At 36.0% G+C, this 13,912-nt stretch overlaps 1 protein-coding gene across 1 annotated transcript in view; it reads right to left on the bottom strand.

Moving 5' to 3' along the window:
- LOC127857226 (rab GTPase-activating protein 1-like) overlaps positions 1 to 13,912 on the bottom strand; it is a 67,248-nt gene that overhangs the window by 37,055 nt on the left and 16,281 nt on the right. The window contains 6 exon segments of the mRNA XM_052393640.1: positions 596 to 762; positions 1,521 to 1,623; positions 3,374 to 3,440; positions 4,273 to 4,529; positions 5,747 to 5,930; positions 12,808 to 12,828. Of these exon segments, the coding sequence (XP_052249600.1) occupies positions 596 to 762; positions 1,521 to 1,623; positions 3,374 to 3,440; positions 4,273 to 4,529; positions 5,747 to 5,930; positions 12,808 to 12,828 (799 nt within the window).

Below are 13,912 nucleotides of genomic sequence, written 5' to 3'. Positions count from 1 at the left end.
TGAGCCCAAAATGGTTGTCTGCACAGCTGTCAAAACCGTTTTGCCTATTCTAAGGTAAATATTTTGAGTTAGCGCGTATAGAATTTAATGACATGCATTGTTTTCAAAAGATTATGAATTTATTTTTCCAATGATGTATGATGATATAGTGGGTATAAGCTTAATCATGGTAAAAATTGATATCGAACTTCAACTATTTTATATGTAATATAGAAGGAAATTAATTGCGCATGCGTAACCTTTAGCAAAAATCAATTTTAGGCGGAAAGTGTTGTTCCTAATTAGCCTGTGCTGACTGCACAGGCTCATCTGGGACAACACTTTACGCACATTCATTATTAACTCTTTCAGTGCTGGAACCGAATTTTGAAGACCTTTGCAAACAGTTTGGATCCAGATGAGACGCCACAGAATGTGGTGTCTCATCAGGATCCAAACTGTTTGCTATTCTGATAGTATTCTTTGAAAAAAATCAAAGAAAATGCTTATTTAAGAAATTCAGCAGACGACATTTTAGCAGACGACAAATTTCCCAGCATGCAAAGGGTTAAACCCCCTTTTCACAGAGCATGGCTCATATGCATGTATTTCTCACCTGCTTCAACTTGAGATGGAAGAGCTCGGTGTGTGGCTTGTTCATGAAGTACCAGAACTTCTCTGTCGCTGGGAAGACCTTGGCCTTCGTCTCAATGGCAAACCTCACTGGCTCCTGAATACCCACTATCACCAGGTCTATGGCCACCGTCATGAACACCCGCGTATCTGGGATCAAAAGGTCAATGTCAAAATGAGGTCAGGTTATGCACAACACTTTCCGCTTTAATGGAATTTTTCATTTCAAGAAAGTCTCTTCTAAACAGAATTCAAGTTAAGGCGGAAAGTGTTGTCTCTGATTAGCCTATGTGGACTTCACAGGCTAATCTGGGACGACACTTTACACAAATGTATTAAGCCTAGTTTTCCCAGATGCAGGCTTGACTATTTTCCTTCCAAGAGGGGTCTCTGCGTTTCACTAAAATTCTTATTTACCCAAGTTACCCAATAAATAGAGATTTATAGAGTTAAAATACAAGATTCACAGGAGACTACTTTGGGCAACATAAAAAAATGGCAAGCATGAGCAAGTAAAAACCTGTGTCTGTGGTCTTTGATTTATGGATCGGAAAGAACGTCTTCACAATAACTGAAGAAAATGTGTTTTCCACCAAGGAGTTCAGCTTAAGCCAAAAGTGATCAAAATGAAATAAGATTTGATCTGCTTATCTGCTTTCTGGGAAAACTGGGCTAAATGCAAGAATGTAGTAAAGTATTGTCCCAGATAGGCTTATCATTCACAGTACTTTCTGCTTGTATGGTGTTTTTTTCATTTCAAGAAAATCTCTTCTAAACAGAATTCAAGTTAGGCGGAAAGTGTTGTCTCTGATTAGCCTATGTGGACTTCACAGGCTAATCTGGGACTACACTTTACACAAATGTGTTAAGCCCCGTTTTCCCAGAGCGAGGCTGGACCACGGTCCTACCATGAGGGGTCTCTGTGTTCAGTACAGCAAAGCTGGCCTCTGTGGGATCCCAGGTGCCTGTGATCGAGTAGATACCATCTTCTGCCGTGTATCCCATGGACGTCTGAAACCATGACAAAGCATCTTCAGCCAACCATAATTTGATCATGTGATATCACTATTCATCAGACAGTGATTTTTCCTTCTTTATAAAGTACCAATAAAAGGCACATTCCCAATTGAGGAAAAATTACAAAATTCCCGATATCCATCCAAAAGATTCCCAAAAGGAAGCAAAAGCTGCTTTGATTGCATTCCAAAAGCGAATTATCTGCGACAGACCAAATTAAATGAGCATTGACCAACCTTTCAGCATAAAAGAATGTTAAAACAAAGAGCTGTCTCCATCAGAAGACATATGCCCCTGAAAAATGCTTTTTCTAAACCTAAACGCAGCTTTCGAAACCTAAACACAGACCCTAAGTTCAAGGTCAAAGTAGTCAAAATTTGTGTGCGTATGGAAAGGCCTTGTCCATATACACATGCATACCAAATATGAAGGTTACATCTGAAGGGACATAGATATTATGAGCATTTTTCAAAACCTAAACACAAAAGTATGACGGACAGACAGACGGACGGACAGACAGTGTGACTGCTATATGCCACCCTAGGGGGGGGGCATAATACTATTTAGATGGGTATAAGAAACTAAGTACCAAACAATAACAAGACTATTGTCAAGCAATATTATCCCCTTACGGTGAAACTCCACCATTTTAAGCAATATTTTTAGACTATTTGTTGCCATAGCAATCAGAATTCTTCAAGTAGGAACAAAATGAAATGATGTGCATAATCTCCATATTGCCATCTGTCCATGTTTCAAGTTTCATGAAAAATATGAAGAAATTTTAAAGTTATTTCAGGATACAGAAAAGTGTGACAGACTGACTGACAGACAGACAGAGCGCAAACCGTAAGTCCCCTCTGGTTTTACTGGTAGGGGACAAAAAATACCCGTTATTCCCAAAATAAATATTTCATGATGCCAATTTTCCACGATTGGCGAAGTATCAGCACTTTCCGCAATTGGGCAATATTAATTGTTTTCAGATATGATAGTTTCATAAAATCAATGTTTAACTATCTGTTCCAATTTTAACTGCTGATTGTACATAATAAATATTTTTCTTAAATAGTTTTTTTTACAAATTGCTTATGCTTCTCATCAAAAGAAAAATATTTGTGAAATCTATTGTATTTGATAATCTCTGCACTATGTAAATGCAGAGAAGCTCATCATAATATACCATGAAATCCCTCAAGTCCAAGTGCCGCCTGACTGCATGAGCAAAAGTGTAAAAATCAAAACAAACCTTCTGTTTTTGTCTACAAAGATTATGATAAAAAACAAAACTTCTTTAACTTAAACATATTGCCTGCACAAATGCCATTGGTAGAAGTAAATATTGTGTACATCTATCTATCAGAAACTCATGGGTTGGATCCCCATTCTGGCAGCGTTCTCAAGATCTTCTATTAAAACATCCACAACTTGTTCTACCAATTACAAATAATTGAGGATCTCAATAAGCATAAGGCTCTCCAATACAAATTTGAGGCTCAATCTGGGAAGACAAGGTTAAATGCACATGCATAAAGTGTCATCCCAGATTAGCCTGTGCAGTGCGCACAAGCAAATCTCGGACAACACTTCCTGCTATCATGGCATTAATCGTCTTAAGGAGGTCTCTTCATAGGAAAAATCCAGTTTATGCAGGATGTGTGGTCCCTAATTAGCCTGTGCAGTTTGCATATCCATTAAACTCCATTTTCCCACAGCGAGGCTCAATACAAATGACATAACATACCTTTTCAATGAGCGTCATATCTCCATGCTTGACGTTTCTCCCGGGACTGAGCAGAAGGCCAAAACATCTGTAAGACAAAATAGTTTTATGAAACCTTGTTCTCTGAAAATTGGGCTTAATGCATGTTTGTATGTGAGTATGCACTGTCCAATCATGGACCCCACTTTCAATTTTCATTTAAAAGACTTCCTTCAAATAAAAAATACAATAAAAGCAGCGTGTCCTTCCTCATTAGCCTGTGCAGGCTACACAGGCTTAACTGGGATGACACTTCACGCAAATGCATTAAGACCATTTTTTTCAGAACGAGGCTTTTGATATTATCCCAATAACCAATGTAGAGATACAACTACATCGTCATGGCCCAACTATAAACTCTATGTGGTTTAACCTTTTACCACTTACATACGTATTATGACGTGTTTGTAGAGGTAGCCCGTAAGCTTTTGCTTTTAGAGGTCCTGGGTTCAAACCCCAGGGCAGGCTTTTTTGTATATTGCATATTTTTCCTGGTTATTATACATTTGTAAAATGTAATTATTAAATTAAAACTCTTCGAAATCTAACAGCTTTGTTATTAATTTGTTAGTTATTTTATTAAATGAAATTTTTCAAAAATACACAAACAATGTGAACAAACCCCTTTAGCTATATCCTGCTAAGAAGCAAAGTCAAAATGGCTACATGCAACCAGCATAAAACCAGAACAGCCTGCCAGTAACTCGCAGTCTGTTCAGGTTAAATGCTGTTTGTTTCTCATCAGCATCTTAGGGTTAGAAATGAAGCTTTAAATACTTGAATCTATAGTACGAATGGTCTTTAATTTGATATGATTTCCAAGGGACAACAAACTCTTGAAAATTTGTATCTTAATGGGACATGGTGAACAGAAACCTCACCTCTCAATCTTCAGCTGCTTGGAGCCCGTCTGCTGCACGGTTAACGTCAACTTCTTATCCAGGCTACACCGCAACTTAAACACGTTCTTGTCTCGTGGACAGAGCGAGTAACCTCCCTTCCCGTCGTCCTCCCGGAATTCAAGGTTCACAGAGAACACAAATTCCTCGTTTGTCGCAGAGATTGCTTTAGGTGCAGTGGACCTGTTCCTTGGAACGCGACGGAAAGTATTGGCAAAACAGTACAGGATTTTTGCCACCTAGAATTCAAAGCAAGCACATCAATTTTGGAAAAAACAGGCAATTAAAATGATAAGGTAGGGCTACAATTATTCAACATGTATAGTTTAATGAACATAAATTGAAAGAACTAGGTTTACAAAGCAGCTTCATTTGCCCTGTGAAATTAGTAAACAGTAAGCTTTTCAAATCAAAATGAAATAATTTGGTATATTTCTGTACATATGTAATAAGACAGCATCAAGACTGAAGGGAAATCTTATGTTTCATAAAGTATATGCATTTCCACATTTTTTCTTTCAATGCATCTTGTATAGAAGAAACAGGATTCATATTCCCCAACACATTGGTTGCATTTATACATGTCTAGGCTAAAATGGTGCTTAATTCATAGCATGTTATTCTTTACAAAGAATTATACAAATATATGTGTAAACTTCCATGCTTTACTTGAATTTCAAGTAGTTCAGTTAATTACTGCTTTTAGCGTATTCTATATTTTTGATTTTTAGCCTATATTAAAATCTAAAAATTGGTTTGTGACAATAGGCATAGGAGTTTTCACAGAAAATCTAGGACCCTGCACAAATGTAATTGGCTCTCGCTAATTTATACATCTTGGGTCCGTCTTATCAAAGATCGTACGACAATATTAACTTAAGATTGACATTTGTTATTGTAGAATATACGTGATTATGATCTGTATGTTTCAAATATCAAGGATATTCGACAGGTACTTTGGAAATGAATGGAAATGTTCAACACAAGTAATTATTAATGTGACGGTTACATATTTATGGCGCTTCGAAAATTGCATCGTAAGGTGAGAATGTCCTACGATGTTTGATAAGACGGGCCCCTGGAGGTCAAACAACTGTTCATATCTGCCTGATTCAAACTACTCTTCAAGTCATAAAGAGAAAACACAGCCCAATAACCCTTACAGCCTCAGGCAAATTGCATCGGATAACATGGCACTGGAAAATGGTGTCATACAAAGAAAAGACCGCCCAATTCGCTTATTGCCTTAGGTCGCATTGAAAACTTGTCACTGGAAAATGGCCATCTTTAACAGTCTAAAATTCTAAAAGTCAAAAAAGAAAACACAACCACAATTTGCTTTCAGCCTCTGATAAATCTCATCTGAAAAAGGGCCACTGTAAAATGGCATCACACTGTAACACGTTGGAACTGGTTAATGGTATCATAAAAAGAAAACACAGCCAAATTTGCTTACCGCCTCTGGTAAATCGCATCGGAACACATGGCACTGGAAAATGGCCGACTCAGCAGAGTCTCCATGGCTGAACGTAAACGCAAAGCACCTCTTCTCGTTGCTCTCGATCGGCCCGCGCGCGCAGAACAGAATCCTGTGGATCTTGTAGCTTGATATCTCTGTGTCTGAGTCCGGCTCCAGTAACCTGCAACGAGAACATCCAGGAAAAAGTTTTAAAGGACTGATTAATGCCTTGTTTACGTATGTTTGAATTGCCCTGTCTTGTTGAGGTAATTTTTCCCCTAATTGCCTCCAGTTAAAGGCCATTAGAACCACGATTGCTAAAATCTTTAACCGCCTGTTAAGGTAACAGTCTGTAAACAGTCTGTAAACTTCTGACCCAAATTAAGATAGGTTTCAAAGCAATGTTATTATCAAACATAAGCATTTAATAGGAATAAAAAAAATGTTTACAATCAACACATATATTTAAGAGTCAACAATTCAGTCACTTGAATAATTTGATCCAAATAGAACGCCTATTAGCTTAACTAACCGTTACAAGTTTAAGATGTAAATGCGGGTTACACTTCAGCTGATGTCTTATTAATCAGGACCCATATTCGCAAAGTTTCTTACGGAGATCTTAATTTAAGTTTTACTCAATTAAAGAAAATTTTGTACATAACATGTACGTTGTTAACTGATGCCATGTGAACAGAGCAGAAATTGAATTTCAATGCAAGAAAATTCATTGACAATGTTCACAACATGGAACTATATATGCTAACTCTATAACAAAAAGAAATTAAAGCTAGAATTTTTTATTTCCACAGGCGAGTCATTATTCTGAGAAGAACTGCCACAGGGAGTCACTTGTGAAAGATAATTTCATGAAGTAGACATGAGGCTCTCTAGGTACTGATAAAAAGCAAGACGATCTCAAACGCACGGTGCAAGTTTCTTATAATACACAATGTACTTTGTTATTTACCTTAATTAAAATAATAATACTTACAGAAATACACAATCTTACATTTAAATGCATAATGCAGACCTTATTTTATAATGCCAATATAGTATATACTAAATGGGGGCTACAATGGTAAATGTACAGTTTAACAGTAATTATTACATGCATGTCAAAACTCAGATAATGAAAGAACCCAGGCAGTCAGAAGACAGAACCATGCATATTGTCGAAGAAAAGTCACCCTATCTTGCATAAAACAAGTTAGTTGAATAAACCAATTATGAATTTCATTCAGTAACTAAAGAAGATACCACCTATTCTTTTCCCATGCTTAATGCTAAATTTTACCTACTCTTTTTTCCCATGCTTAATGCTAAATTTTTACAGCAAGAATTGCATAAATGTTGTCATGGAAATCAGAAGGTGAAAATAAACTCACCACATAACTCATCTAGACTTAAAATAGAGTTAAAATAGACGATGTGGGAGTAGACAAAGATGCTGTTCAAGAAAACTCGTGACATTAAAGTAAAAAACGCATCACAAGAAACCTTTTATTTTCAGTATAACTACCGGTATGTGGAATTGTGAAAAAAAACAAACAACAAAAACAAATCAATATGTAGAAATATGACAATAGTGACATAAAAAATGTGCTTATATCCAAACGTTCTGCAATAAAATGCAATAAATGTCAATCAATATATTACAATAATATGAGCCTTGCTCTGTGAAAAGCAGACTTAATAGATGTGTGGAAAGCATCGTCCCACATTAGCCTGCGCAAACAGCACATGTTCATCAGGGACAAAACTTTCCGCTACAATAATTATATGTGTGCAAAGGAAGTCTTCTTCAAGCGAAAATCCCATTTAAATAGTCTGCACAGGCTATTCTGGGGCGGTACTTTACACACAATCATTAAGCCGTCCCAAAGCGTGGCTCATATGTTATGCAAAATGACAAAAGAAATTCAAAACAAGGTCTATTCTACAGCTACAAGCATTACTATACGATGACTTATTTCAACAAAATATTTGTAAAGTGGCAATTTTTATAAATGCACATAAAATGTATTGATCTAGCTCATAGAATGCAACTGGAGAAGTCAGCAGACATTTAACTGAATACAGCTAGTAGTTCTGTACAGGGTGATGTTAAATGCCCATGAATATTTCATCATTCAAGTTTGGCTTGCACTGAATTATTGCCTATTACATGCATGATCCATGATGCAATTTGGATATGCCTTGCATTGTTTGGATCTATCACAAAAGGAAGGCTGCTGAAAGTGAATATATGGTGTTATATAATTGGGTCGTGCCATGTAAAATGGGGGTTTAATGCATGTGTGTAAAGTGTCATCCAAGATTTATCAGGGACTGCAGACTGCACAGGCTAATCTCATACGACACTTTACACACAGGCATCAAATCCCCTTTTCACAGACCAAGGCCCAAAAATATTCTTTGCAAGCAGGCAGGAAAAGTTGCAATATGAATTGCCACTGGTTATTACATGTATATGTATGTATACTTATCGTGTAAACTCCAATGTATTTGAGTTATAATGTACAACTGTGAGCCTTGTCGTTTAAGAAAAGTTTTTTTAACCCTTTCCCACGCAGAAGCAAAGTGAAAATGGCTATGTGCAAACAGCATAAAACCAGAACAGCCTGCGAGTAACTCACAGTCTGTTTAGGTTTTATGCTGTTTAATGCTGTTCAATATCTAAGGGTTGAAAAATGAAGCCTTTAAAACTTGAATTTAGTAAGAAAGGTATTTAATGAAATTTAACTTTCTAAGGGACTACAAAAGCGTCAAAATAAGTATTTAAAAGGTAAAGGGTTGAAAGTTTTTTTTCGCATTACAAGTCTATAAATCATTTGTCCTTTGGGAGTATCCATTTATGACTTCAGAGGCCTGACTTGAACAAACTTAGTAGAAGACCACTTTAGGGTGTTAAACATCAACTATTTACACCTGACCCTTGCGATATTAGAGATGTTTCTGAAAGTTTTCATTTTTGAAATCGATTTTTTAGCTCTGGTGAGCTACATATCGTCGCTGTCGATCTCAAACCTCGTAACTACAAAATGCTTACTTTTCAGGAGAGAGAAATAACCGTCACATTTTTTTATAACGATGTTTTAGAAATTGAAATTCTGTAACAATACCAAACAAGAAACCGTCGGAGACGGGTGATGCTCCCCAAAGTTGTTTTTTGTCACAATATTGCATTATATATTCAGATAAAAGGAAACGTCTAGTAGTTGGGGGGACAAGAATTGCAATATATGTACAGTTTATGGAAAATTTCAAAGGGCCATAACTCTGTGAAAAATCATCCGACCAGAACCCCCTGATAATACGCACATCTCTTGGTAGTGAAGCTTCCCATAAAGATTCATTGAATTCCGGTCATTAGTTGCTGAGAAATAGCCCGGACAAAAATTGTGCACGGACGGACACACACATGGACAGACGAAGCGGCGACTATATGCTCCTCCCAAATTTTTTTGGGGGAGCATTACAAATGAAGCTGCAAAATACGGTATAAGCCATAGATGCGTAAGTCATACTGATATTCAGAAATGGTAGCTACGTTATTTTGTCACCACAGTTTTTTCATTTTTATGAAGTACGACAATTCGTCTTGATAGGAAACCTCGTAGCTTCAAATATAAAAACGTTTTTGTCAAATTTGTCCAAACGAAATGACGTACCTATAGGTGAAATGACATCGCTACGACTTTTCGCCGGAAAAAAGCCAACAATCATTCTACAACATTTCGTCACGTGGCTTTTTCAAGCTGATTGGCGTAGAGTTAGGAGATATAGCACAAAACATGCCCCAGACTTCATATATTTGGAAAAGCCGAAATTATTTTTTTTTAATTTTGGAGCTACGTGGTTTGAGAACGACAGCGACGATATGCAACGGACCAGAACAATTTGAGCAACTTCAACCTTTTCCCACTTAGAAGCAAAGTGAAAATAGCTATGTGAAAACAGCATAAAACCAGAACAGCCTGCGAGTAACTCACAGTCTGTTCAGGTTTAATGCTGTTTGCTGCTCATCATTATCTAAGAGTTGAAAATGAAGCTTTTAAAATTTGTATTTAGAAATAAAGGTCTTTAATTAAATTTAACTTTCTATGGGACTAAAAATGCATAGAAATATGTTTTTAAGTGGTAAAGGGTTAAAGAGGGTCACCCAAGGATGATCATTCCTAACAGATTTCAATAAACTATGTAAAAGGGTATTAAAAGAAGTTGTCAGTAGAAAAAGTTCACTAACACGCACAATCACTATAATTTCACTCTTAGCACTGGATATTCTTTAAGTAGAGTCTTCATTCAAACAAATGAAAGCGGAAAGTGTCATCCCTGAAAAGCCATTGGGGACTGAACAGGCTAATCTGGAACAAAACTTTAAGCAAATGCATTTAACCCCTTTTCAGTGCTGAAAACGAATTTTAAAGGCCTTTGCAAACAGTTTGGATCCAGATGAGACGCCACAAAACGTGGCGTCTCATCAAGATCCAAACTGTTTGCTATTCTGATAGTATTCTTTGAAAAAAATCGAAGAAAATGCTAATTTTAGAAATTCAGCACACAACATTTTAGCAGACGACAAATTTCCCAGCATGCAAAGGGTTAACCCCTTTATCCCAGAGCAAGGCTCTAGTAGATGGACATTTATCTAGGCGTGATCATACTACCTAAATTCAAGTGAAAAGGGTTATTCAACCCAAGTTAAGTAGGGTTCACTTTATTAGTACTACCGTATCTAAAGTACTGCACTTGTACTGATAAACCATGGTAACACATTGTAATGGGCAAACAAATGTTATGCTACTATCATTATGTCAATAGTTGACATTCTAATTTAGAGTTTCAAAAGATAAGAAATATGGACCTTTCCTTAGCTTATTATTAAATTGGCTATATCAACATGTTCTTAATAGTTGAAATTAATCCAGTGAATTCAAATTTATGAAGTTAGTTAATATTTTACAAAACCCAACTTTGCATACATGAACATAAGTTTCCTTTATTCGAGGAAAAAAAATCATGGACAAAATCTTTTAAAGTTAAAAAGATTTTTTAACTCTGAAGTGTTATCAATTTACCTTTTGATGCATGCCATATTATAAATCTACATACAGTCAAAACTGACCTAACGGTCACTTAAGAATAACAGTCAACTGCAAACAAAGGTCAGTTTGGATTCCCCCGATGAAAATCACTCTATATTACGCTTGAGAATAACGGTCAATCGTCCATTACCGCCAACGGCCAGTGTATTCCACTCCGAAAGTCATGTTTGAACTGAAAACAACAGTCATGCGTCAGTCGTTTCGAATTACGAAAAGTAAAAACACAGCGCATCATTTGTCTGTCTATTTTGCGGGTAAAGAATTTGATAGCGGTAGTTGCCTTTGATATGATTAAAGCGGCCCGTTGCGAGTAAACAAATAATAGGGTGTTGAGAAGGTTTGTTTTCCAGGAATAATTATGGGGGGTATCTTCAAAATAAAATATGTCAGAGTTTGTCTCACCATTATTATTGAATTTGCATTTTGATTGCACGAAACAGGTGAAATTAACAATAACAATGTGCATTAGTAGCAATTATCAGCTGCAGGCATAACACATGAGCGCTTGTCAAAGTCAATTGATCTTTATAAAGTGTTAAAAACAACATTAAGCCGGCGAGTGTTTAACGGCGGCGATAAAAGGATTAGTGATGGTCTATTAAGGCAAAACATACACTGAATTGCAACATTTATAACAAACTTTAGGCATTTATGAAAAAGGACTTTGTTCATGTTTGTATTTTGTATGAGGTTGTTTGAATGAAAATGCTGTTTGTGTGATGTTTGCGTACAAATAAATTTTTACAACATTTTGGCGTCTTTTTTTTTTGGATGAGAACGGTACAGTTACACCTTATGAGACGTGACGTCAATAGCATGGGACAAGCTTTATTTACTGAATGAACCATGTGCATGAGTAAACAATTATACTATCATTGATAAAGTCATTGATTTAGTTTAACAATATGAAACAAGGGACAAAGTTGTCACAAAACCAGGTTTTCAATTTGAAAAAAAGTCTGATAAAGGGAGACAAGTCAAAATCAACTGATTGTTTAAAACTAACCCCCTTTGTTTCAAAATAAATCTATTTTTAGTAGTGGCGACCTTTCCCTTGTAAATATTGACGTAATTCTTTCGTGCGACACACCGTCCAATGATGTTGAACAAATGTGCCAAATGATTTTAAAATCTCACAATGAATGACATAGTTATGGCCCAGACAAGCTCATTTATGGCCATTTTTGACCTTTGAACTCAAAGTGTGACCTTGACCTTGGAGATATTGACATAATTCTTCGTGAGACACACCGTCTAATGATGGTGAACAAATATGCCACATGATTTTAAAATCTCACCATGAACGACAAAGTTATGGCCCGGACAAGCTTGTTCCGCCAACCGGCCCGCCGACATTCGCCAATCTAATAACCAGTTTTTTCCTTCGGAAAACCTGGTTAATTAAATCAAGTTATAAGATATTATTCTTTATTATTCATTGTGAGTTAAGTATGTTATTATGCTGAGTTATTGGCAATGAGCCAATGTTTTTTTTACATTGTATGCAAACCACTGGGTGGGGGAATGACGTAGCAATACTACCAACTAACCAACCATCTAAAAATTGTGATCTGAAAGCAACGGTCACCTGTGGACAACGACCACTTGGGTCATTTCCCTCGACTGACCGCTGTTCTCACTTTTGACTGTACTTAAAATGAAACATTTACTTGGAATTTAATGTTCAACGATATTAATGCAAACAGAATGTATGTTTCCATTATGCATAACATCAAAAAATGACTACATGAACATAACCATTTGATACAAAATTTAACATACATGTACATCATGACAACAATATGGTTTAAATCAACCAAAGTGAAGTGTCCTACATTTTGGATATAAACAATTTGCAACAGTTTATGTGTGTCTGGAAGGGAAATATTAATTTTGCAACTAAAACAAAACAAAATATGCAGTGGAAATCGAACAAACAATACACACCTAACGATTCCATCTGATTGACTGTAAGCAAAAGAAGGTTACACATCACCAACTGTTTGTATTAAAAAATAAATACATGTACACTTTAAGGTCAATAAGAAAACAGGAAAAAACAAGCTATGTTTTTGTGAAACACTATGTCCCCATATATATGACCTTTGACCTTGAAGGATGACCTTAACCTTTCACCTCTCAAAATGTGCAGCTCCATGAGATACACGTGCATGCCAAATATCAAGTTGCTAGCTTCAATATTGCAAAAGTGTACATTTAATGAGCGATTTTGACCCATATTATTGACCTTTGACCTTGAAGGATGACCTTGACCTTTCACCACTCAAAATGTGCAGCTCCATGAGATACACATGCATGCCAATTATGAAGTTGCTATCTTCATTTTTGCAAAAGTTATGGCAAATGTTAAAGTTGTGGCAAACAAACATACCAACAAACAAACCAACAGACAGGGCAAAAACAATATGTCCCCCACTATAGTGGTGGGGGACATAAAAACATGCCACTAATTTTACTTAACATTCAAAATTATTAGTAAAATAAGAATCATTGCAAAACTAATTAGTATCAACAATATTCAGACTGTTAAACAGTGTACACAATAAAGATGCTGGTTTAATAAAAATTCCAAGAAACAACAAATAAGAAATACACACACATACAACTCTCATGCTTTGCCTGAATTTTAAATTTGAAAAACTTGATCATAATATGAATCTTCTGGGTTTCATCCGTTATCTTACAATATTAAAATTATATTGCAGTTAAAAGCCCATAAACCCTCAAAATCAACGAATATATATTGTACACTCAAAATCATAAAATATTTTGTACACATAAAAATCATTTTTCATATAGCAATAGCCAAAATTTCAACGACCAAAATTTCAACGACCAAAATTTCAACCCTAGATGTGGTCTGGTAACACTCTTTTTCGTTTTTTTGCGGGACAATATATTCAACACATGTTCATGCACCAAGTTAGTGTTTGTGTGTCATATGAATAATATTGTTGCAGGAAATTAAAATATAATATATATTGTGCAACAACAAAATAAAAATGAGCATTTTGTATCTCATTAACTCTTT

The sequence above is a fragment of the Dreissena polymorpha genome, chromosome 14, assembly GCF_020536995.1.
Source record: "Dreissena polymorpha isolate Duluth1 chromosome 14, UMN_Dpol_1.0, whole genome shotgun sequence".
Taxonomy (NCBI): Eukaryota; Metazoa; Mollusca; class Bivalvia; order Myida; family Dreissenidae; genus Dreissena; species Dreissena polymorpha.
Note: the sequence above shows the minus strand (reverse complement) of the source record. Positions and strands in the feature narration are given on the sequence as shown.